Genomic DNA, 26,463 nt, shown 5'->3' on the forward strand with positions numbered 1-26,463 from the left:
TCAGTCGAACAGAAATTAAGGTTTTTGATGAAAAGTTTAAAAACATTCCAGGATTTTTCTCCATATAATGGACTTCAATGGGGACCAAACGGTTTAAGGTCCAAAAGAGAGTTTCAGTGCAAACTGCAAACTGTTTAAAGGGCTTTAAACGATTCCAGACGATGAATAAGGGTTTTATCAAGCGAAACGATCGCTCATTTAAAAAAAAAAAAGATTAAGTTTTATAAGCTCAAATGGTTGCCTTGCTCTGTTCTGTGAGACTCGTTTATCAAAATGAACAAATCTTTTCCAGAGTCAACTCGTTCATTTCGTTCGTTGAATGAACCAAATGACACGAAAAACGAAAAAAGATTCGTTCATTTTGGAATGAGTTCGAAAAGGAGAGTCACGAACGCTCATCACAGTTGCATCTAATTAAAAATATTGTGCAGTCCTTGATATTCTAAACTGTTATAAAGTGTGAATGCCGATGTTTGTTTTTTCTCATCTTATTCTTTTTTCTTATTTTATTCCTAAAGGACCTTGGAAAAGAACAAAAAGAAAAAGATTTTTTAAACCACTTGGACCATCACCACATTCTAGTTGCCAATTATACCAGCCTGGACCCTCAGTCAGTCTGTTGACCAAAATCATACATTTATATAAAGCCCCATGTTTAGTTTCTTTGTGTGTGTGTGTGTGTGGGGGGACAGTGTGCCTCTGCACTCCCTGCTGACCTGGAAACATTTAACACTGCCCACACATTGTGCTCTTTTTACGCATCGGTTCATTTGCCAGACCTCACCGAAACGGAGAGCGGAAGCACACTTAACCTATAATACATAAAAGCATAAAAACTTCTCCGAGATATGCAATATTGTACGAAACATTTTTTTGAATTTGTAATGTGTCAAATTTCCCTCTTGCATCATGTGTTTGTTCAGTGTTTTTAGATCCAGAGGTCACTTCTTCCTCTCCAACTGCATATTGATTGGTCACATCAATAAAACTAAAGGCTGAATCTTACCTCAGGCATTTCTGTCCTTTAAACAATTTATTTTGTGGCTTCCTTTCCCTTCCTGAAATGTTAAGCTCTTTCAATATTTGTGTAAATTAAATTATTTAGCCATGGACCTTAGCCATTCATGAAATGTTCCTTCGGTTACTATTATTTTGTCATGTTTAATGTGTTTCTCATATAATGTTCCAGTTCACTGTTTGTTTGAAGCGGTAGCAGATTGTCATCTACAGAGCCTTTATGAACGTCACATGATTTGGCTATGGATCCTCCTTATGAAGTGCTGTACGACATTATCAATATTATGCAAACTCTAAAAAAAAAAAAAAAAAAAAGGAGGATACATCACATATTATGTGAGTGATTAGTTTGTGTCTGTTGCCTACCGTCGGGTGTGTTTCCTGTTCTCTGTCATGTAAACTGACCCTGAAGCAGTGAGCTGGCGTTCTTGGCCAGTTGTTTCTCTCTCTCTCTCTCTCTCTCTCTCTCTCTCTCTATATATATATATATATATATATATATATAGGCACAGAGTTCCATCAGAGCTGGCCTCCCCCAATACCACACTTAGCTTTCTTTGATGTACCTCTGCAGCTCCTTTTTATAATTTTGTTTCTCTTTGTTTTGCTTTTTCATTTTTATTGTACAAAGTCACATAATAAACTTGTGATGATGCCATTTGAATAGTACGAGTTGTTTTGTTTTGACATTCTCAGTGGTGTGTGTAAGCGACAAGATGCATTAACAGTTATAAAACATGTACGTCTATATGAGGCAAAAATACAATGACTGGGACATTGACAACTATTATTGTGCATTTAATTTCATACTGAGGAGTCCAATAAATTGTGGAAAGGTATTTTACAACATGCCAAAGAGGCTGAGATTATAATATAAATCTTGAACATAGTGTCTTGTTAAAGAGAGTTAATTTTTTTATATGTTTTAGCTTACCTCAAGGGCATCCAAGATGTAGGTGTTTTTGTTTCCATAGTATTTTTGATTTTGACATTTTTCGGTCTAAACATAACATATTTAGATATACGGGAAATCGCAATGGAAGACGATTTCGATATATCTAAATATGTTTATTAAAAAAGGTAAAACTTCCGAAATCTCCGTGTAAACAATGCGTGATGTAGCCGCGCGAGAGATCACTTCCGGCGTAACGTCTGGAGACGGTTCAGTTCTGCTCAGTTGGACATCTGAGTGAGATCAGTTCGGCTGTTAACAAGAGGTAAAAACTATATAAATACTGCTCGTTTTCTCACACAAACCGCTTGTTTCGTGTCTTAGGCCAATCAGTGTGTACTTACATTCACGAGTCATTAAATTATGTTTAATTTGGACTTCTCTGTGCTCTTTGAGGTGGACCCCTAAACTGCATTATAGGACTGACAGACAACAACGGTTTGACCAAAAAATTGAAAATGAAGACACCTACATCTTGGATGCCCTTGAGGTAAGCTAAAACATATCAAAAATTAATTTCAAAGTGAACTATCAAAGTGAAACAGGTTTGACAGGAAGGGGGCAGCAGAGGCTGCATAACTGTAGGTCTGCCTTGTCAAACTCCCATTGCTGTCTTATCACTGAATTCTTCATGTGTACATTCATGATCTTACACACATACACACAAATATATATATATATTATTGTTCAGCATTATACCTGTGGAGAAATATCTTAAACCAATCTGTGAACTCTTATTTTAAAATACAAAATATTTTTTAAAAGTGGTTTTGTTTTTGTAACCTAGAAAAAACAGATTTCACCGTTGTCTCTAAGGCAGTAGTATTAAACTAGTAGGTTTTATTAATATTTTAAATTAGTGTCTTTTTATATTTTCATTAGAAATTTTTTGTATTTTTTAGGGAGGTTTTTTGTCTATAGTTGTTTTTTCCCCTTCACTTTTAGTTTTTATTAATACAGCAAGATAAACTAAAGGAAATTGACTAATTTTGCCTTGGCACATAACAAGTGCACACGTTTCTCTAAATCGCGCAACACACACAGAATGCATATTCTTAAAATCTTGTGCTCTTTTATGAAGGCAAAAAAAACTGTCATCAAAGATATTGGTGGTGCATAACCAAGTTTATAGAACAATAGTCCAAAAGGATGCTTTAGGGTTCAAACTGGATCAGTTTTGGACCGAAGAATTCATTCATGTTTTGTTCTTAAAATTAGACATCCTATACGTGCTTTCCTGTTCACTATTGTTTGTTTTTATAAACTGAGGAGGGAGTCCTGTGGTAATCAGCATGTTTATAGCATGGTCTATGAGTACTCGATTCTGATTGGCTGGAAGGTGTGCACTAAAACCATTATACGCACAGGAGTCACTGTTCTATATTAATGCACTGCTTTCATTGAAGCGTACACACACACGTTATTCGCACACAATGGTGCTGTTCACACAGAAACATTCGGCAGGACAGAAACTCATCAATGCTACTCCGCAACCAAGTTCTCTATTGAATTGCTACATTATATTTCTCAGCAAGAGGGTAACATTGCTGGTTTTGAAGTAATCAAACAGCTTATTACCCTTCCGGTCAAATATTGTGCCGCAAAAACATCAATAACAGCTTTCAGTTGTCAATGCTGGCAAATGACCATGGTATAAGTGGGATAATCCACATTCCCAGTACTAGTATTTTCACCCAGAAATGGTTTGATTTCAGTCCCAGGGTCTCTGAGAAGCTCCTCCAATACAGTACATGACATTTGTGTGCATTTGATCGTTCCTATCACGTATGACCTCTGTCCCCATTCTCAAACAAATGAAGAACTTTGAACTAATGGGAGTCTAGTGGTAATCGGCTGGAGGATTCGCTCATCAGGTGATGTGACTATCTGTGATTGGCCCACCTTTATCCCGGATCATCAAGATAGATGATGTTTCAGCCAATCAGCGCTGACTCATGTTTTACATCATAGAAGTGTTACATCTGAACACTTCTCAGCAGTTTAGGCTGAAATAATGCGAAGATTGAGATGCTGTCGGAAGACATGTGGTAAAGATTTCCTTGTAAAATCAATGTGCCAGTCTCTGTTCCTGTAAGACTAACTCAAACTGAGATGAGATTTGCCAGGTTTTCACACTAAAATTTGCAAACTTAAATGACAGGAATCACAGAGCGTAATCAATAATCATCTATTGATCTGGTTAGTCACTGCAACTTGTTCAAATCCATTAATATGGACCAGAAAGATTTCACAAAATGAAAGACCCTTTCAAACACAGTGCTTCCATCAAAATATGTTTCGTTTTATGTATATGTAAATGTAGTCCAGGGTTCAGTCAAGGTGAGATTTGCACATAAAACTAATATTTATTTTAAATTTAGATTTAAACTTTTTATATTGATAATTGATAATATTGATACCTGGATAAACTCTTGCAGAATCACTCAGTTTTGCCTTGAAAAAAATGACATAAATATAATTTGTTTTTCAAAACACATTTTACTCTAAAACTGTGAGAAAATCAAAGCCATAAATGCAAACAAACAAATTTGAGGTTGATATAAATTTGCTTTCAATAAGAATTAGCTTGTGCCGAGTACAAAACAATTCCATAGATGAAATTCATCTCCCATTCGTTTCCAATATGGTCATTTTTGACTATTTTTTAAGGACCGTTTGGTCCTTTATCAAGTTTTTATCAACAAAACCGAATAGCACCAGAGGGTTAAGTAGAAAATCCCACAATCAGATCAATGAAATAATTGTGTTCCTGTTGCTTAATAAATGCTAACAGTGCCAAAGTACACTGAAACCCAAAATGCATTGACTGATCACATGTACACCTTGAATGTAATGTAAATTGGGGACAAATGTCACTGTGTCCTGAGAATGACCCACAGTAAATTACATTTTAAACCGATGGAAGAAATATCATTTACTGGCCCCGTGCTTGCCTCTTGCACACATAGTGTATGTGGTAATACGGGCCGTTCACCGTAATGTCTGATTAAGCTTGTGTCCATGTTGGCAGCTGTGTTAGTCTATGTGAGAGGTTGTTAATGTGTTCCCTCAGCGCTCCAAAGCCCTCTGGCTGATCACTCTTATGTAACCAACACAACGCTCTTTATTTCATGCCAAGGCTGAACACCTCCTGCCAAATACAAGCCCTTACCATGACATCTCATTGAGCAGGACGGACAATGGCTTCTGCCTGCCGCTGTGGTTCAGCCAATCCTGACGTCCTGCTTAATGGTGACCTCATTCTCATCGGGCTCGGTGCAACATGACTGGCTGGCAGAAAAATCTGCAGACTCATCAGTCATTGAATCGGATTTACTCGTTGCCTTTGTGTTATTAACAGTTACTGTCTTTATTTGCATATTAAGTCCACGCCGTATATTATGAAACACTCTAACAGAATCCACGAGGATCAGTTATGTCATATTCATGCCTGTCTAAATTTGGTTGCACCACCTGTAGTCTCTCACCATGGAAACGTTTAGTCCTTTTGTTACCGAGAAATATCATTACATCACCAGTTACATTCTTTTCACTTGTTTCTGAACCCCCTGAACTCAACTCACACAAACTCGGAACCTCAAGTACACTTGGAAGTTTATACAAGGATTTAGTTGTTAAATGTTTGCTTGCAGACACAGAGCCATGCAGTGGATTGTACGCTGCATCCGAGATTAGTTTATAGAGTGCGGAAAACAGTTTGCCAACGGAGTCGTTTGTCCAAATATATAGTATTTGACTAACAGCAGGTGAAAAGTACCTGGATGATCTACTACTTAGGTCACATGACAGTGACAACATTGTGGATGTAGTATGCATAAATTAATACACACATTCACTCCATATAAACATACCTATACATACATACAGTACATACTTTTTCAAAACAAATGTAGCGCATACTACACAGTATGCACTTTTGGACAGGGCACTCACTGATTATTGGATAAATCTCTCCTATTCCGATTGGAGAAAATTATATATATATATATATATATATATATGTGTGTGTGTGTGTGTGTGTGTGGTGGTTAAAAGAAATGTATTTGTGGATAATCAGAATAATGAAAATTGCATGTAAATGGGAGTGAAGAGGTTTGCTTGTTTTCAATAAGAAAATATGTCTCTAAGTTGATGCTAAAAAGCACTGTCTTGACACTTCATAACACACATCTCAGTACTAGTTGTGAGGAATTGGTGTTGGATCAGAATACATATCTATTATTTGATAGCACAAAGAATTGTAGTCATAAATGTTAAGTTTAGATTATCATGTGATTAGATGCATCCCAGTAAATCTTGACTTAAGGCAGATTTTGTCTTCTGTTTGCTGCAATCACAACCAAGATTAATCATCTGACTGGCTTTTAGATCAGGTGCTAATTGTGCCATTGATTGAATTGACAACAGCTCAAAGCACATTAAAAGTTTTAAAGGCCACAAGGTTTTAAAGAAATGCTTATATAGTTGTGTCATACAAGATCTTTCACTCAGTTTTAGACAATTTAATTTAAACATAAACCTTTTAGAATGGATATTTAAGCTCAGATATGGATGAAGGTCTACTTCATTTTACAATCCTGTTACTGCCTACAATAATGAACAAAATCTTCACACAATAGCTCCGTGTCTCTATCAAGTGTCATATTGGGAGAGTCACAGACAATGAACAATAATAAACACAGGAGGAAACGCCCCCATCAGGTTTGATGAGTGCTTTGAAATAGCTTTGGGAAGTGCGATTCTTTTTAGAGAGTCGATTCGTTCGAATAAGCGGGTCCGTTGAGTTCTCGCTTATCACTGTATGTGTTTTTTTTAAAGCTGTTGTGTGTGTGCAAGTATAAATGCTCCAGTTTGATTATATGACTCTATTTGTGTGTGTGTTTAACAAGAATTACCCTACCATATGTTATCTTGTTCACGGTTCCTTTAGTTTTCTCAGAAAGTTCACACCAAGAAGCTCGACAACTAAAAATAACATTCTGGAAATTAAAAAGAGCGCTAAAGATTTGTCGTGGATTCTGATTGGCTGATTGTCAATGTTTTCGTTCAAAAGCTGGAAAAATCGTTCTGAAAGTAATTCCAACTAAATAGTTCCTCTGTGTAGTTATAGCTGTCGTTTGTAGCCTAAGTTACACTTTCATATTTTCTTAGAATCTTAAAACTTTATACTATCGTTATCGTGTCCACTTCACTGGCGTTTAGAGTTCAGTGATTCACGAATCCTTCTTAACATGATTCGATCGAATCATTAAAAAGAATCGGTTCAGGTTCAAAAGAGCGAATCGAACAGCACGGCATAGAAACCGCCGCGCTAGGGTTCACTTCAGTTCAGTTCAGTCTGCCTGGATGCGCGTTGACATGGACGCTGTTTCTCCTTCTGCTCCGAGACTGAGGAAACACGGGGAATTCTGCAAGTACTGACAGAGATAAGAGAGATTACAGCGAGATCTGTTCGTGTATGTTTAACAAGAAGTCGTTAAAGAGATTATAGCTTTAAAAATCAAATTTAGTAGGCTATATGTGCCACCCGGACGGGTTTCATTCACAGTTCCCGAACTGAATCACCGAGATACATGGGTGGGAATCTCGGATGCCACCGGTCCATTCCCAAGGACCCCACGGATTTCTGCCAGGGCAAACGCAAGTTCAGCGCGGCATGCAACTTCAGCCACATACTAGTGAACCAGGAGCGCCTGAACATCAACACCGCGACCGAGGAGGAGCTCATGACTCTGCCGGGCGTGAATCGCGGGGTGGCTCAGAACATCGTGGAGTACCGGGAATGCATCGGCGGGTTCAAGAAAGTAGAAGACCTGGCGTTAGTCAGTGGAGTCGGTGCGACTAAACTAGAGGCGATCAAACTGGAGATCTGCGTGTCGAGCAAGAGCAGCTCGTCGAATCACTCTCCTTCATCTCTGCGCAAAGAGCACGAGCACCTGCCGTGCACCGGCGTGAACATAAACACGGCCACGCCGCCGCAGCTCATGAGCGTCCGCGGCATCACCGAGAAAATCGCCAAGAACGTCGTAGAGTTCCGTTCCGTGCACGGCCCGTTCAGAAGCATCGAAGACCTGGTCAAAGTGGCCAACATAAATTCATCCTTGCTGGACCGGATCCGTTTCCAGGTGTTCGTGGAGCGGTCCAGGACTCCTTCCACGAACACGAACGGAGGGTTCACGCACCCGAGCCCCACGTCCTTCAGTGTTCGCAGCGATGAGGTGGACGTTCCGCTCGGAGGACCGCCGCTCGTCACATCTGTCCGGCCCTGCGTGGAGCCTCCAGCGGGCACGCGCGATGGAAAGCCCGTGGTGCGAGTGGCCACCTGGAACCTGCAGCGATGCTCCAGTGAGAAGGCCAACAACCCTGGGGTCAAAGAGGTCGTCTGTATGACCCTACTAGAAAATGAGTGAGTAAATACCTTTTTTTTTTTTTTAGACAAGTAATACCATAATTTTTGACATTACCCTAGTATTCTTTGAAGTAGCCTACAATATTTGTGTACCATCGTTTAAGCATATTTTGACAATACCTTGTGGGCATGTTCCCTGCTAATGCCGTGTTTTTAGATGTGTAGGCTACCATCCAAATAGGCCTACCTTGGAGTACACTCTTGGTTTCGGACATGCACAGTGTGTTTTGAACATGTTTTTTTTTTTTTTTTTTGAAGGACCATTGAATACCATGCAAACAAATTGATAGAGTATGGTAATCATTTAGTACAGTTACACATTAAAGGACCGTGGTATTATTATCTGATACCATCACCACTCCCCGGTAGCATCACAGTAGTTCTTTGTAAAGGTATTTGGACATTTGGACCTGTACAGGTGAATAGTCTAAAACTTTTAACTAGGGATTTCCCGATTAGAAATTGCTGTAGTGAAGTGGATATAGGCAGTCCAGCTGGCTTCAGCACAGCCCATGTTTTATCAATTCCTGATAAATGTTGTACTGTTGGTTGTTTTATGGTCCATGGCATGCACACACACATACTGTAGGGCAGGCTAATTCACTCAGGGTGTTGCTGAGGAACATGCCCTCATTCTTGTCATGACTCTGGGAGGGTTGTTATATAATCTTTAGTGTGTGTGTGTGTTGAAGAGGTTTGAAATAGTAGTAGTATTGGCAGGGAGTATACTGTTAGTGTTATGAATTACATCAGTGCTGAAAGCTGTACGCTATTACAGCAATGCATAATGCAACCGTCCTATACAGCAGTGATTCTCAACCAAGAGGCTCAAAATGCATTTTGAAAGATTTAGATTTTGCATTGTTTCATTAATACATTTAAATAATTAGTTCTGATTGTTAATGTTTGTTCATTTTCTTTTTAAACAAAAAAAAAAATCTAAATTTGAGTAGCTCATGTAGATGGCAATGGTAGCACTAGCAAAACGTATGTGCTTCTTGATTACATAAACAACTATCAGTTATTTTTTTGATATCATTAACTAAAACTATTAAAGGGGTCACGACATTCTATTTGAATAAGTTCCTTGAGGGAGGGGACTTTAAATACGGTGTCTTCTTTTAACCTCAAGTCATTAAATGGCCACTGTTATGATTGGTTAATCCACTCACTAATTCTACTTGAGTTTTAAAAAAATGATCCCTATAAAAGCATAATTTACAGACATAGCATTATGCAATCGTTTACTGACCGTTTGTGACAGCTGCTGTCAGATCCTCTACAGCGGACTGCTTCATCTGTCAGCAAAAGTACTTTGCAAACTCTCCATTACTCTGTGCCTCGTTTACAAAACAATTTGCAGGAAAAATTCTCAGAACATACACATGCTTTCCGTCCCGATCCAGGATGGCATTGAAAATAAACCATCCACTCACTCCTGATGCTAGTATCCTTCTGAGATCTCTACAGAAATGAGCAAACAAGCTGTTTAAACAGCAAACGTTTCATTTTACGCTTTTCAAGCACAGGCATCTGTATACTGTATCCATCCAGTGTAGACGGCATCAGTAATTGTAATGGGTTATATTTGCTTTTGATGAGACGCAACGAGTGTCGGCCGTTAGGTGACTCAACTCCAGTGCAACGATAAAACTATTGTCGTGCATATGCAAATGTATTTGCCTTTGTGACGTCACAAATCACAATATCCAAACGAGCTGTTTTTGGAGTTTGATTAAATAAACGCTTTGTTTATAGCAAGGACGTTTTAAGCTATGAAACTTGCTGGATGTTTTAATGGTATGGTAATAGCTCATTTCAAAAGATGAAGGTTTTTTTAACAAGGATTTGATTTGTCATGTCAAAACCCCTTTAAAATGTTTTCGGTAATTGAAATAAAATACAAATTTTAAATAAAAACCTAAATAAAGCAATTGAAAGAATTTAATACAAATAAATTAAAGCCAAATAGAAATAAAAAACTACGTAAAAACTAATAAAAATGACTGAAGTACATATTACCGATAAAACAACAAATGAAAATATAAGAATAAAACCTCGTTCAAACTATTAATAAATACAATTGTTAAATAATTTTAAAAATAACAGTGTGATGATGAGGTATTTGAGCCTTAAACGCAGGGCAAAGAAGGGAAGAACCTGATTCTACCACACAAGGTCATATGCAGATACTTCACTTATTGCTGTTATAATTTTTTTTTTTTTTTGATGCACCAGCATATTGCTGTATTTAAAAACTCGCCAGCTTGCAAGAATCTCTCAAGGTTGGTTTATCACTGTTGTTGATTGGTGTTCCCGGAATAAACTTACAAATTTCATCTTTTGAGAACTATAAAAGATGGGTTGTAATGTCAATAAAACTGTATAAAAAATTCAGTTGGATCCAAACTAACCTTGAATAGGAAATGACTACTTTCTCAAATCACTAAATCAAGCGTTGCTAAACTACAGGATACTTGGGTATCCACTTTTGTGCTGTCTAAAATCCAGGTCTCTAGTGATAGAACATGAGATTAAACATGAATTTGAAATAAATATTGATACCAATAGTAATGATTTACAGCAAACGTGTCGGTATGTTCTATTAGTGTATGAAATCCCATGAGAAACTTGATAATCGACCTCTCTGGTGCTTTGACCTATTGACTAAAATAGATAACCATGAAAGCTCACTTTACTGTCTGGTTGGATTTAGGGAAGGCCTTTTGAACGGATAAGTGAAGGTCATAAGGGATGTCATGAGTTTTCTTGCCATCGCCATTCCCGAAAATTAAAGCCCGACCGATAAAGGATTTTGAAGGCTGATACGATACAAATATTTTTAGGTTTTAAAATCCGATATTCCGATATATCGGCTGATATATATATATATATATATATATATATATATGTTTTATATACTGTTGGATTTCACACACGTGTAAAAGAAAAGCTAACTTTTCTGCACAAGATACATACGTTTAAATGTTCAGTATCGCGCAAGTATAACTTAAATTTTACAATGCAGGGACTGTAACTAGAGATATGCGAGTTATAAATACAGTAATCATTACTTTATTTAGGCAGAAAAAGTTCATTGTGGTTTCCAAGCTCATTAATGTTAACGTTAGCGGTCTTCCACTGATGATAGTGGCATTAGCTAGCTTTGTGGTTAGCTAGTCTATGATGAGCCATAACTTAGCAATAGATAACATCATTCTGCAAATTTTAAAACATACATTTTCAATATAACAGGCCAAGGAGAGATGATTGAAGCGTGTTTCGTCCGTTTTTATTTTATTTTTGAAATATTCATTTATCGGCCATTATAACTGCCGATACCGATATTTTGGAAAATGCCTAATATCGGCCGATATAACGGTCTGGCTCTACCGAAAATATTACATAAAATGGTCGAATGTTCTCCACAATTTCGGGGGTTCGAGATTTCCACCACTATTCTTGAGGCGGATGAGGAGATGGGTGTGTTTGGTTTGATTTCAGATATCAACAACTGTGTTTTTGAAATATTGCTTACCCAGATATGTTTCTTGAGCAGAAATCTACATTTTAGAATGGTTATGTTTGACTGAAGAAGCCTGAAGAATTGGCTAATGAAAATTTTGCTTTGCCACCAGCAGAAATAAATTGCATTTTAAAATAAAAATAAAAATAAAAATCACATCGTGTAGAAAAGTAGTGGCCCAACTCTTCTCAACAAGCTGCATGATTTGCAATATCATTCATGTTCATAGCCAACTGGCACCAAAGCTTAATACTTTAAGTTCTGTGTAAACATCTCAGACAAACATCCCTATCTAGGAGTCACTGCAGGTCACCCAATGACCCCCGTCTCCAGTCATCACAACTGAGTCAGCCGCCAGTGTGCTCACGACTGCTGTGTGACACAACTAAGTTTTGTTAATAAAATGCGACCTGAAAGACGTGTGATCCGTTATCAGGGTAAAAGGACACATTAAAACCCACAGCGCTTTAAATGCTGTTACAAATCTCGTATCTTAAACACACAGGGTGGAGGTAGCCATCAGACTGCTTGATCAGAGGTTACTATAGTTCATGCAGAAGTGTACGCAGAGACGGCCTGTAGTAACCTCACCAAGCCACACAATCCGACTCATCTGACTAATCTGTCAACTTTGTGAGTGTGGCACACGTCACATGTTTAGTCTCCATGGTGCTGTACTACATTATGATGACCTATCTACAAAAAGACAGTTTCACATCTCTAAAATCATGTCCTGAATGTGTAATTTTGGTTTGACTGGAATATCAGACTGAAATTATATTTATTGGAAGAAAAGAGTGGTGCTTGCCTGTGCAAAAGCTCCTCATTTCCCTTTAAAAGAAACTTTTGCTGATAATTTACTCACCCCCATGTCATCCAAGATGTCCATGTCTTTCTTTCTTCAGTCGTTTTTGATGAAAACATTCCAGGATTTTTGTCCATATAATGGACTTCAATGGGAACCAAACGGTTCAAGGTCCAAATGAGAGTTTCAGTGCAAACTGCAAACTGTTCAAATGGCTTTAAACGATTTCAGACGATGAATAAGGGTCTTATCAAGCGAAACGATCGCTCATTTAAAAAAACAAAAAAGTTTTATAAGCTCAAATGGTCGCCTTGCTCTGTTCGGTGATGCACGTTCGTGACTCTCCTGTTTAAACCGGTTCATCAAAATGAACAAATCTTTTTCCGTGTCATTTGGTTCATTCAACGAACAAAATGAACGAGTTGACTCTGGAAAAGATTTGTTCATTTTGATGAACGAGTTTGAAACAGGAGAGTCATGAACGCTCATCACAGGCGAGCATTTGATCTTATAAAACCTGAACTTTGATATTTATTTATTAAATGAGCGTTCGTTTCGCTTGATAAGACCCTTATTACTCATCTGGAATCATTTAAAGCTCTTTGAAGCTGCACTGAAACTCTCATTTGGACCTTGAACCGTTTGGACCCCATTGAAGTCCATTATATGGAGAAAATGCTGGAATGTTTTCATCAAAAACGACTGAAGAAAGAAAGACATGGACATCTTGGATGACATGGGGGTGAGTAAATTATCAGCAAAAGTTTTTTTTTAAAAGTGAATTACTCCTGTTTTTATGTGAATTTTGACACCATTTTCTGAGTATGTGATTTAGGGCAACAATCTGCGAAAAAGAACTCAATTTGGTACTTGTAAGCTGTTTGAGAGGTGGCTTCATGTGCGGCTACTAAATGATTTTAAATTGATTGCAAGTAAAAGAGGGACGTGGTAGCTGGTTTGTGAAATGTTTCGCAAGAGCTTTCATTTTTATTGCAAAATAAATTGGGTTTCGAAAGGTTTCTTCCCTTGCAACAAAAACAAGGTGTTTGGGTTTGTGGAGAGTTTGAGTGTGTGAAAGAAGCAGTTGTTGTTGATTTGTTTGCAAGACTGACCTCTGGGTCTCACACACCGGATCAGTCATCATGTACAATTCTCTGGAAACCGCTTTCCATTTCTGCTGACACAAAACGGCTTAGCAGCATTATTATAAAAACAAGTTCTAGAAGTGACACAATGTGACAGGATGTGTAGAACGATTTGTTGGTGTGTGTGTGTGTGTGTCTATGGGACTTTTTCCATCCTTTTGCTTTACTGTAATGAACTGCCAAACACGTTAGGAACTGCAGAGTCACCAGTTACATTTTGACAGAGTTGAACCTTGTCTGAGTCGTGCTCTTATTGATTGAACTCTCTGTCACTACTGTTGTATTAGCACTGATCAGTTTATTTGCAGCTTCGGTTATACTTGAGAATGGTCTATAATACCTGGAGAAACTGAAAGCTATCCATTAACATTACATTACCATTTTTTCTCAATGGCAGTTGCTCGACTGGTATGGGAACCCTTGGAAAAAAACGATCTGGAATCTGCCGTCTTTCCCATACAGGTTTTTGAGTCAATCACCTGACGCAGAGATACTGTGACTGATCACTTTAGAGCCTCAGCAAAAAATAAAGTGATTACTGACTGATTGGTGGGTTTATCTGACAGATTATACAACACAAGTAGATCGCCGCTGAAAACGACTAGTGTTCTGTCTCTTGGTTTTCCAAAGTTTTCTGAGGTTTTATGTTGTACAGCTTTACATACTGCATCGTACTGTTTGATTGGGGCCAGGCTGCTGCACAACCATGGGTAACCTTTGACCCGGTCTATAACATGCAAAGATTTGAGGAACAGTGATGTTTGCTCATGTGAAAATATGCTAATTTGGTAATATATGTAAATAAAGAGTCAAGAAAACAAGACAAGCTCAGAACCAGTTTCATTTAGTACTAGCCCTTAATCCTGTAATTGTGGTCAAATGTGGGCACAGAGGACTCTGGTGTGATCCTAATTTTTATTTATTATTAATGTTATATCACTGTCTTCGATAAAGTTTTGTCTATCCATTTATGGTGCTTGTTTTTTATTTTGGGGGTATTTTTGAATTTATTTTCTTGAAAAAGTCCCATATTTTCTATGTAAATTATGTTTTATTTTTTAACTACATTAAAATATCATTCCAATAAGTTCTTAGAGCTAAAACCTAAAGATGAAGTGACTTTGCTGTCACCTGGAGTCTTATTTTGGCTTATTTTAGAATGCTCTAAATTACAGTTTTTGCCATTAATTTCTATGGGTGCTCATTTTTGACCCAAATACAAGATTAAGGATGTTTTTTTTTTCACCGACTTTTTGAATCAAAAAAAATTTTTTTTTCACCGGCAGAATTGAATCAAAAAATGGTGTGTTCAGGAGGCAAACTTAGGAAAAGTAGCCAAATCTTGTACTGCTCAGATCAAGGGAAGTATTTTAAAAAAATAAATCAAATCTTTTTTGCCCACATTTGTCCAGAATACTGTTTTAGGGTAAATATATGCATTTAAAAAAATAAGTTTGTTACATTTTAGTATTTTTTTTTATTTTATTTTTAATAATTTGTAATTATTTTTTGTTTTTTCATTCATTTATAAATTTTTCTTTTGACAGTTTTAGCACTTCAACTTTTTAAGAAATTAAATGTTATTCACCAAAAGCAACAGTTCTGATTTTGAAGTATTTGTTTTTAAGTTTATAAATATTTAATTAAATTACATTTTATTTTTTTTTATTTTTTTTTAGCAATAATAGCACCGCTCAGAACTGTGACTGCATCATTGATTCTACAATAGAACATTCTTTTCATTTTAATTTAAATAAGAATCCGAGTAGTTTTACATGACCATGAGCCACCCACTCTCAGACCTTTCGAATCGAATGAGTTTTGCTTCTATGTAAACACCTTCTTTGCATGTGAATTTGTGAAATGAGAAACAATGCTTTCAAACTTTTTTTTAAATTCATACTGTAGGCGTTCACTCCTTCCGCAATCAGAGTCATATAGACCGTAAAAAAAAAGTTTATGCCTTGTACACATGATCATTCATGATCATTAAAAATGTTGTTATATAATCATTTTACTGCTTAATGTCCATCAATGTTTTTGAGATTTGTGAGATTTTATTATTATTATTTTATGAGTGAGCAGCTGCTTTGTTATCAAAGTTTAAGTTTATTGATCTGAGTTTTGATAACTGGTCAAGGTTTGAAAAGATCATAGTTTTTTCAAACACGCATAAATATCAAATGAACAAACACACACACACACACATGTCTGATTTGCTATCTTTGTAGGGACTCTCCATTGACACTTAAACTAACACTAAACCTACCCATCACAGAAAACTTCGAGTCTGTGTGCATTAAATCCCCACCGGGATAGCAAAACACACAGAAACACACACCGTGTGCTCACCTATGAGGGAACTGGGTGTTGTCTGTCAAACTGTTTGTTCTCAAAACAGGATCTGAGTTATTAGCTCCAGCATTGACTGGAAAAAATAGATGGACTCTCTCTTGCCGTATTGCTTCATTTTTTCTGTTTCTCTTTTCACTTGATTCAATTGTGTGTTGAGACTGAGTGAGTCTCCATGAAAAGTAAGTTACTGATACTATTTGTAAATGAAAATCATTTAGGTCACAACTGTCAGTTGTGTTTGAACTAAATCTGCTGTAAAAGAGCGATATGTTTAAGCTCACTTAAAGTATGAATTGCTTGAATGTACACATCCATATTTGTGTATAACTGAATAAGGTTTTAGATTAAAAAAAAAATCACAAGGCGGGATTACTGATGTATTTCATGCCATTAAATAAAACTAGGGCTGTGCAAAATAAAATCCAAAATAAAAGTCTGTGTTTACATAATATATTTGTGTGTGCTGCAGATAATTATTTTGTATATATAAATACCTATGCATGCATGTATATATTTAAGAATTATTTGCGCTTAAATTCTGTATATATTTATAAATACATAATCTATATTATAAAAATATAAATATTTGATATATGAATAACACATTTTCTTAAATATATACATGCATGTGTGTGTATTTATATATACAACATAATTATATACAGCACACACAAATATATTATGTAAACACAGACTTTTATTTTGGATGCGATTAATCGCAATTAACTTTTGCACAGCCCTAAATAAAACGTTATATATTTTTAACTTGTGATAACCACAGACCTTATTTAGATAACCACAGACCTTGACTGCATACGTTGCGATTGGAGCAGTGTTTTAACATCGAAAAAAATGAAACCCTTCAGCTTTAGGATAAATGTTGCACTTGCATTTGATAGTGAATGCAGTGAACTCTGGGAAAGCCTGCAGGAGTGCTCTGTGCCTCCTGACAGTACAGTACATTACAGTATCATTGATTTGTGTTTATAGTTGGCCTCTAAACTCTTCTAGTTCATGTCAATTTTGAGAATTTCCTCCGAAAACAAACGGCTCAGTGGTTATTAGGGCCGCAAACATCAACTCTGCAGTGGAAAAGCTGTGTCATTACCTCCACTGCCGTCACCTTGAGTTTGTTCTTGTGTTTGCAAGATATATAATTTATGCTGAAGCCTGGCAGCTGAAGACTTTATTGATCTGTTTGTAGATGCAATCTATTCTTATTGTTAATTTGTTTGACTAAATATTCAATTATGTTGATATACTAGTGGTCTCACATGCCCTGTTTTTCTCTCCCTCTCTCCAGCATTAACCTGCTAGCGGTTCAAGACTTGGCCGATCGGGAGGCTCTAGACAAGGTAGTGTTACAAATGAACAGACAACACACACACACACACACACCTCTCCCTTTTATCACAACATTCCAAGGTCATTTATGCCATGTAATAAGCGGGATAATGTCCATCTAACTGGTTGTTATTGCAAAATAAACCCTTTCAGGGAGATTCGAGACTCAATGAACTGGCTGGATATACGTTATCCATTACGTATAAGATTTTGTTGAAGCTATCCGCCCACATCCTTTCATTTACTTAAAAAATAAGTTGTTTAACTGTGGAATTCCTGGGGATAAACTACATTATGGTTTTATTTATTTTTTTGTGACAAGCAAATCACACCAAAATGGATCTCAGGATCTGTCCCCTCCCATGAAGCACTTTCAAAAAAAGTACAGAAAATCATATTGGTCTAACATCCAATATTTATGTGGTCTTTTTGTTAAATTTTCGAAAAGACAAGCATGACCATGTACTCAAATAGCTCAAATAGCTATGTTTGAGGTCTTCTCTGCTGTGTTTGATGCTGGGAATAGACTCGTAAAGTAGGTTAGCAGGCCAGCAGTTTGTCAGTGAGAGAACAAGGGCAAAGTCAACCAATACTTCTCCCATATCCTCTTTCACTGCAGACTTGATGTTCTTACTCTCCTTCTTGTCTTTCTTGGACACATCATGTTTATTTGGTGTGGCATAATGGGAAGCTCAGGGCTGGTGATTGGATAACACAGTCTCATCCCAAGACGTCAGTCTTTTGACCATACGTCAACATCCGCCGTTTTAGGGTACCCTTAAACGTCAGTTACATGACAATCCTGGGACGTCATACAACTGACGCTTTACCTTTAACGTCAGTTAGGTTTAGGGGTAGGTTTAGGTTTGGGGTAGGGTTAGGATCCAATAACGTCATCTAACCGACGTTAAAGGGTACCCTAAAACGGCGTATGGTGACAAGATGTCCCAAGACGTCAGTTATATGACGTTTTGGGATGAGACTGCGCTGGATTGGAAGGTTGCTGGTTCAATCCCAGCAGCAGTGTGTGAGCAATGACCTGATCACCATTGCGCCCTTGAGGTCCAGGCTAAATATTCATGTGAAGCGGCATCAGTGTTGGGTAAGTTACTCTAAAAAAGTAATGAATTACTAGTTACTAATTACCTCTTCAACTGTGTAATTAGATTACTGTACTAATTACTCTCTCTAAAAAGTATTTAATTACTTTTAATTACTAATTACTTTCAAAATCCCATATCAACCAGCTGAATATTTCAAGGATGGACATGAATCTGTTTTAATTCTTTCAAATAAATACTATAAAACTGCATGAATTATCCTTAAACTGACCACGGTGGAGAAAGTTACATTATAAAAACATACTTTTTAGCATCAGACAATACATTTTGATGTTAAACCCACTATTGTTTTATTTCTGATCTCATGACATTTCACACTTTTTTCATACATATTTTACAATAATTCATACGAATTTGTACGAGTGCGGTTGTACTATTTAGACACCTCATAAAATGCATACGAATCGCTGTGAGATCGGACACAGTATTTACCTCAATTACATCAGAAGTAACTGTAATTTAATTACAGATAAATGAAGAGTAATCCCTTACTTTACATTTTCAATGGAAAAGTAATTAAATTACAGTAACTAATTGCTTAGTAATTAGTTACACCCAACACTGAGCGGCATACACACTGACAACGATTATCAATGACAGCGTCACCTGAAATAATTCTTTTTCAATATGAGTGGGTGGTTGAAGTCAACATCAGTGACCTTTAGCTTTGAGTTCAACTTCATGGAAATGCGCAGTAATTTAATCGCTCAATTGTTGTGATGATAAAAGACAAATTTGGTAAAAATTGGTTCATGGTAAGTTCCCTTACTCTAAATAAAAAACTAATAGATCTGATGGGACATTTCTAGTATTTTTTACAGTAAATCACTGTTAAATGTACAGTTTTTGGAAGTGGAAAAGAACCAAGTCATCTTATATTTTACAGTAAATAAAACGTAATGTAAAACGCATTCTCTGTTACACTACATTTGCTTTATTTTAGTGTTACGCGTCCATTGTAGTGTTTCGTATTTATGTGTATGATACAGAGCACATATTTACCTCGAAAAAGCTACTTATGATGAACGTTGAACTTTGATTCATCATGTGACTTTCTTTTTTTTTTTAAAAAACTGATTTTAGTCTTTGTATATTAGCATCATTTCAGTTAACAAAACAAATCTGGCAACCACAAGTTTATATGGATTGTACTGTAGAATCCATTGGATAAACGTGTCTGGTAATGAACGAGCTTACTTACTCAAGTCTACGCAGTCTTTAGGTTGGTTCCTTCTCCTTGAGTTAATTCTTGATGTCATTACTGTGTAACTGGGAGTCATACGGGCCGTGAATGACTGATTTTAACAGCGCTACCGTCTGCTGGTGTTATGCCGCAGTGAACCCGAAGTGCCGTTCTTTCCTCCGCGCTGCTTTTGCAAGTGCTGACTGGACAGACCGAGATGGGAAGGCATGCTTATTTGACTTTTGGCTCAGAATGAAATGACATCGCGCTCTGCTCTGAATGTCTTTCTGCACTCCGGCTTAGTCTGAAATCAACACTGTTTAGGCAACGTCTGGAGCTCCATCATTCCCTAAATGATATTCATGAAATCCTGACACTTCTAATTAATAATATGACTTTAAAAAACAGGATATTATCTTAAATTTAATTGATTTGTTACATTTTTTTTAAACTTTGAGCAGAAAGTAGTAGATTAACCCAATTTCCTTTGCTGACATTTTTTTTTTTTTTTTTTTTTGTTGAAACCAGTATCCCAGTTTTAGGACACAAAAATCATCATCTTGCTACAGATATTGCTAGCTATGTTTTTCCACTAAGAAACGAACATTGTTATTATGTTTTGATTGATACTGTGAAGCTGCTTTGATGGAAAGCGCTATATAAATATACTTGACTTGTGGTCTCGCTTTAGTTCTGAGTTGGACGCCGGTGGAGAGGTTTGTTGCATTAAATGTCCCTGTCCTGTCCACATTCCTCAAGAGCTCTTTACAGATCAGCTGATGACCGCACAGCTTCTGTTGAACTTCTGGTTCTGTCCCCTGGTACTTTGCAGGAAACTCTCCCCTGCTGCTCCTGGTTAATAATAGGACCTAACTGAGGTAATGGGAATGACACATGTAGTCATCAGATTTCTCAGCTCCAGTGAGCACGTACTGTACTCTTCAGTAGGTAAAGGCCAGGTTTTATTTGCTAGAAAGTTCTGAGGTTTATCTGCAAACTTACAGATGCTTTGAGGAAAGTTGTATCTCCATTAAAGGCACTGTGTTTTAATAGGAAAGATGACCCTAAACTCTTCGAAAAGCAAACAACATTAGACTAAACAATTCCTGCTTACAGGGGGCATCCCCAAAAGGAAGTGTAATACTTTTTTCATTTTTCACTGCTAATCAGCTGTCCTTTGTGTTTGTTTGTGTCAGTTTTGTGCAGAGCTGAATCAGCCCACTCTCTGCAGCGTACGCAAGTGGAAGAGTGCCAGAGGCCTGTGGAAATGTGCCGTTTCAGACTGTCCCACTGGACAGTCCAATAATGTAAGTTTAGACCACTGTAGCACATATATATATATATATATTCACATGTATGCAAACGTTAAAAATGTTCAGGGTTAAATTCTATGGGGTCTAAAATGTTTACCAACTAGCAAATATCTTCCGTTACATCACAGAAAGCTGTCCACTGAGTAATTAATGAGAGTTTTGATTTTTTTTGGGGTGAACTAACCTTTAACCCTCTGATGGTCTTCCTTTATGAGTCACGTCCTGTGCCTTCCTGGTCAGAAGTGACCGGAGGCCTAAAAATGAAACTTCTTCCATTCCAGTAAACCAATGCAATTTTTATTTTTGTTCAATAATATTTATTCTTTTCAATTTTAGTATTTTGAGACAATTTGATTGAATTTCTTAATATTTATGCAATATTTATGGTCTATTTTTTCCAGTGGAAAATATATTTTTTTTTCTATATATATATATGTATATATATATATATTTTTTTTTTAATTATTAATGCAGTATTTTTTATTAATATAAAGTCTAGGCCTTTAGAAAAAATTTTTTTTTGAAGAAAATTAGCACCATCTGGTTACAGTATAGAGAAAAAGCGTAGAATCATGGTGTAACCACTAGATGGCATGTACAGCTCTCTATGGAGAGGCATGTGAATTTCCCAGCTGTTTATGAACACTTTTTTTTTTTTGGTGGATTTGAATATATAATTGAAACAATCTCAAAAACTATTTCTTAGTTAAAAAATTGTAAAAAAAAAATAAATAAATAAATTGTGAATTTTTGTGTTTTTGTCAATTTCCCATTCATTTCCTATGGGTCGGTCATTTCTGAAGACCGAAGACCACGAGTGTGACTATTTTTTTTTTTACGACCACTTAGCATGCTCGGATCATGACCTCAATTTTTTTTGTATTCACATACCAATTGCCAAAAAATCACCAAGTATCATAACCTTCCGAAGAAGCTGTGATTTTTAGTAATTCAAAACAAAAAATTATTCGGTCAGAAGTGACCAAGGACCATCCGAGGGTTAAATATTTGAGTATGCATTTGCATACATTTCCTAAACAGAAATCTGAACAATGGATAAAGCCAGGTTTTATTGACATAGTAGAGTTCTATGTTTTTACAAAGGGGATTTTGGATATCTCTTTTTATCATTCTATAAATCAGAAAATACCATCAACAGGCAGTAAACATAATCACAATGTTTTTAGAGATAACGCTACATAAATCAGACAAATGTTATATGAACAAACTTTCAGAATATACTGTAGATAGGAACAAAACTGGTGTGCTACTGAAGTGGAGATTTTGGGCTCAACAAATAAGAAAAAAAAAACATTAAAAATCTACAGATGGAAATAGTGTAATAAAATACTAGTCTGAAGATTACAAGGTGGGCAAAAAGACAGAAATCTTAAAATTGACTAGTGCATGCAAAACAGTGGTCTTGCCTTCAAACAGGTAAATGATTCAATGAATAAATCAAATAAAATGCAGTTTTAGAGAAAACATGAACTGTAAGGATCAAGAAGATGAATTTGTTCAAAATAAAAGCCTTACACAATAGTTAAAGACCTTGGCCATGTCTAGAGGTGTCTGGACGAACACAAGATGTTCTCTGGATAGCGCTGTTTACCCACACAGGAAACATCTTACCGGTGACATGTGGCAGATATAAACACAGGAGAAATGTACATTCTTGACTTACAGAGGTCTGCTCTTCATCATGGAGCATTACTGTAAATATTATGTGCTGTATGATGTATTAGACCAGATTTTTTCCTATAGTGGAGCTAAGTGTGACATATGATTAATGCAGTGTGCTTTTAGAGAGAGAAAATGTCTTTTACATTTCACATTAGGAGTTTTCTAATAATAATCCTGGTCCTCATTTGCACCTCAATAAGTACAATCACCATCCACGTTCAACACAAACTCTATTAAAGCCAGCCACACCTGAAGACACTTTCAATCGAGACGTGTTGTGATGTTTCCCCTGATCGCTTAGCTGTGCTTCCTCTGTGCATATAAATTGGACATCAGGCACAAAGGCTGTTAAACCAACCTAACACACTCCAGTCATGATGATGCAGTGCCCTTTAGTTAAACACACAGCTCACATGCACAATTCATACACTCTTTATCTATGCAAATATGGAGTCGCAAAGATACACTTCACTTGTCCTACGCTGCAGCCATTGTTCTAAAGGGTAATGGACCAGTGTTATTATAGTATTCATTTATATTTTGAATTGGCTTTTTTTCAGTATTCATTGTAATTGAAGTGTTTTGTCATTTTTATTCGTTTTTACTCTATAGTTTATTGTTAATATTTTATTTGTAATATTTTATTTTAGCTTTTTTTTTTAATGAACGAAAACGTTTGAATAGTTTTAGTTGTAGAAAATTCTAAAACTCCGCCAAAATTCTGCCATTTACCTCAAACCTGTAAATTTGTTAATATTTTTGTGAGTAATAATAATAATACAAAAGAAGATATTTAGCAAAATGACTTGGCTGTGCTTTTTCATACTTTTACATTTCAGCCTTTTCCTCACTCAAAGCTATCATATGACTTCAGAAAACTTGAAATAAAGTGCAAGAGTTGTATTTAGTCAGTCATGATGAAACCCTAGGGATAGGGACTTTACATGCAATATGCAAGCCATCACATCATTACCGCATGTCACAAGCTGATTGGCCTCTGCTGGTCTTGCAGCCAATCTGATTGCTTACTTAACATTTAAATTGTGGTATCAGATTAACCTTCCACCTCCCCCAGTTCCACTTGCATAGATCTGCTATAGGATTGATGTATGTCTATTTATGCAGCAACAGCATATCTTACAAGCTCACAAAGTGCGTCTGTGTAATCAATGCTTGCTTGACCAATGATATATTTAATAAAATGCTGCTAAAACTATTTTGAGACTGAGTTGTCATCATTAAAATGCATTTTCTCTTTAATACCTCTTTAATAATGAGTATGGTTGTTGGGTTATGAATGTTACTTTGGTTACTCATTATGGTTTTGCTGTAATCCTGCAGGTTACTGAGTACTCTGGTTTCCTGTGGGACAGCTCTTCTGGGATTGAAATGAAGGATGCCACTGTCTTGGAAAATTCTGCGACTAATGGTAATGGGAAGCATCCTCATCCTCGGCCATACCTGGGACATTTTTATGTAAGTAAACCTGGAATACGGCTTTATCTGTTAGTGTTACCAAGCAATTTGTTTAATGCAGTTAGTTTACGGTAGCTATAGATATAGAAACGTCTGTGGTCAATAATTTATTTTAATGGAAATTAATATTATTAATTTTTTGAATAAAAAAATAAATAATGGAAATTAATATTATTCATTTTGAATAAAATTAAATTAATTTTATTCTAAATGTTTTTTCAACTTTATATTCATCAATAATCCATCATTGTTTCAACAAAAATATTAAGAAGCACAACTGTTTTCTTGTGCAACAGTGATATCTGAAGGATCATGTGACACTGATGATGACAAATTTGCCAAAATTCAAAAAATGAAGTTTTAGAATATATTAAATTTGAAAAACATATTTTAAATTGAAATTATATTTAACATTAAAGTTTTTTTTCTGTATTTTTGATAAAATATAGGTTTTTCAAAACAGAAACGAGATTGAACTAAACGCATCTCAGGTAATGATCATTTGAATGATTTATTTCTCCCAATTTTCTCCGTAAACAGATTGGATCGTCTGAGCTCACCCTGATCAACTTGCACCTGACGGCAGCACCATCGCCGGCTGAACAGAGAGGAAAACACACTTGTGATGAGCTCAAGGCTTACAGGCTGAGCTCTGGTATCCAGGAAACTCTCAAAGGTCTGTTTCAACACGATACTTAGTCCATCATTGCAGCAGTCACGATTGCAAGAGCTCCTTATCTGTTTTGTGTCCGTGTCAGCGAGCTCCATGGTGCTATCAGGTGGAATTGTAGTCTTTATGGTTGTATGTTTGTGCTGTGTATTGACTGAGACTGTGTGTTCTAGTGCAAGGAGAGAAATTAAAAAGGTTTGAGGACATAAATGATGCCAACACCCCTTCAATATTTCTCTGTTGGTGTTGCTGGTGTAGGTGAGAGAGAACTACTGGTGCTGGGTCACTTTGGCACGGCTCCTGACAGCCCTGAGATGGAGTGCCTGAGGAAAGAAAAACTCTCGGCCCTCCTCGCACCGTCCGTCTTTACGAACATCAGCACTCGCACGCCGCAGGGTTCGCACTGTCTGGACAACATCTGGGCCAGTCGCTCCCTCAAAAAGATCTACACAGGTGGGTGGTGTAAGATGAAACGTTTTAGATGATATTTACTCTTTAAACAAGTCGGCTCTGCCACTTTGGAAAGCATGAGAGACTTTCAAAAGCACACTTTTGACTGAAGTGTTGTATTGTGTATGTGGTTGTGCTGCCCCCTTCAGGTCAATGCTCGGTGGTGCGGAAGGGCCTGACCAATCCATGGATTCCCGATAACTGGTCGTGGGGTGGGGTGGCGTCCGAGCATTGTCCCATAGTGGCAGAGTTCTTCGTGAACATCATCCTGAAGGAGCACCTGTGCAGTGGCAACGGCGTGGCAGTGGTGGAGAGAGGAGATACCATGTCCAAACATGAGCGATGACCTTTTACACTCTCGCCTGGACTAGCACAATGACTGACTTGAATATCAATGAAAGAATGAGAGAAGCGCACCGTGATTGCCTTTTGTTTTGTTTGTTCAATGTACAGTAGAGATTCTAGGGCAACAAACATTAGATTTTAATATAGAACGCAATAAAATGAGAGAGACATTTAAACACAGATTTATTAAACATGTACATAAAATTAAGTGAAATGAAAAGTGTGCCAAAACTTTTTAAGTGCAAATAATAAAACAATATTTACAACCTGAGTTTGTCTCTCATGTGGTGATTTAGGGACAGTAACACATGAGCTGTTAGGAATGGCATAATACCGGTAAGTTTGGGTTTTTTAATTATTTATGTTTTGATAGAAATGAATACTTTAATTCAGAAAGAGTGCATTAAATTCTTCAAAAGTGACTGAGAAGTTGTGTAACATTGTACATGTGTTTACAATCAAATTAAGATTGAATTTAGGCTTTTATTCACATATAAACATTGATCTGTGAACATAAACAGGAGAGAATAAACCTCTCATTGGTTCTCGTGGAAGCTCAAACATGCTGCGTAACACGAGAATGAACCGCTTCTGGTCAGTGTATTTGCATCTTGTTGGAGGATAATGGAGTTGTGTAAACGGAATGAA

The 26,463-nt window shown here is 36.7% G+C and overlaps 2 protein-coding genes across 8 annotated transcripts in view; both read left to right on the forward strand.

Moving 5' to 3' along the window:
• Positions 1–1,675, forward strand: part of septin7a (septin-7) — a 44,925-nt gene extending 43,250 nt beyond the window's left edge. For all 7 annotated transcript variants that reach the window (XM_089122529.1, XM_089122528.1, XM_089122530.1 and 4 more), the window contains one exon: positions 519–1,675. In XM_089122529.1, coding sequence (XP_088978655.1) covers positions 519–555 — 37 coding nt within the window. In that variant the 3' untranslated portion in view covers positions 556–1,675. The remainder of the gene's footprint in view (positions 1–518) is intronic.
• Positions 1,676–7,414: 5,739 nt separating this feature from the next.
• eepd1 (endonuclease/exonuclease/phosphatase family domain containing 1) lies at positions 7,415–26,086 on the forward strand. The gene is made up of 7 exons (XM_039680913.2): positions 7,415–8,396; positions 17,534–17,585; positions 21,075–21,185; positions 24,216–24,350; positions 24,891–25,026; positions 25,279–25,473; positions 25,620–26,086. The coding sequence occupies exons 1-7, from the start codon at positions 7,564–7,566 to the stop codon at positions 25,814–25,816; spliced, it is 1,659 nt and encodes a 552-aa protein (XP_039536847.2). The 5' UTR covers positions 7,415–7,563; the 3' UTR covers positions 25,817–26,086.
• The last annotated feature ends 377 nt before the right edge of the window (positions 26,087–26,463 follow it).

This window comes from Pimephales promelas, chromosome 18, assembly GCF_988280905.1.
Source record: "Pimephales promelas chromosome 18, fPimPro1.hap1.1, whole genome shotgun sequence".
Lineage (NCBI taxonomy): Eukaryota > Metazoa > Chordata > Actinopteri > Cypriniformes > Leuciscidae > Pimephales > Pimephales promelas.

Bases quoted from the DNA above. Each gene is read 5' to 3' on its own strand.
- eepd1 (XM_039680913.2), top strand. From the start codon at position 7,564: ATGGGTGGGAATCTCGGATGCCACCGGTCCATTCCCAAGGACCCCACG. The intron at 17,586-21,074 runs GTAGTGTTACAA...TGTTTGTGTCAG, and splicing joins ATCGGGAGGCTCTAGACAAG to TTTTGTGCAGAGCTGAATCA. The intron at 25,027-25,278 runs GTCTGTTTCAAC...TTGCTGGTGTAG, and splicing joins TATCCAGGAAACTCTCAAAG to GTGAGAGAGAACTACTGGTG.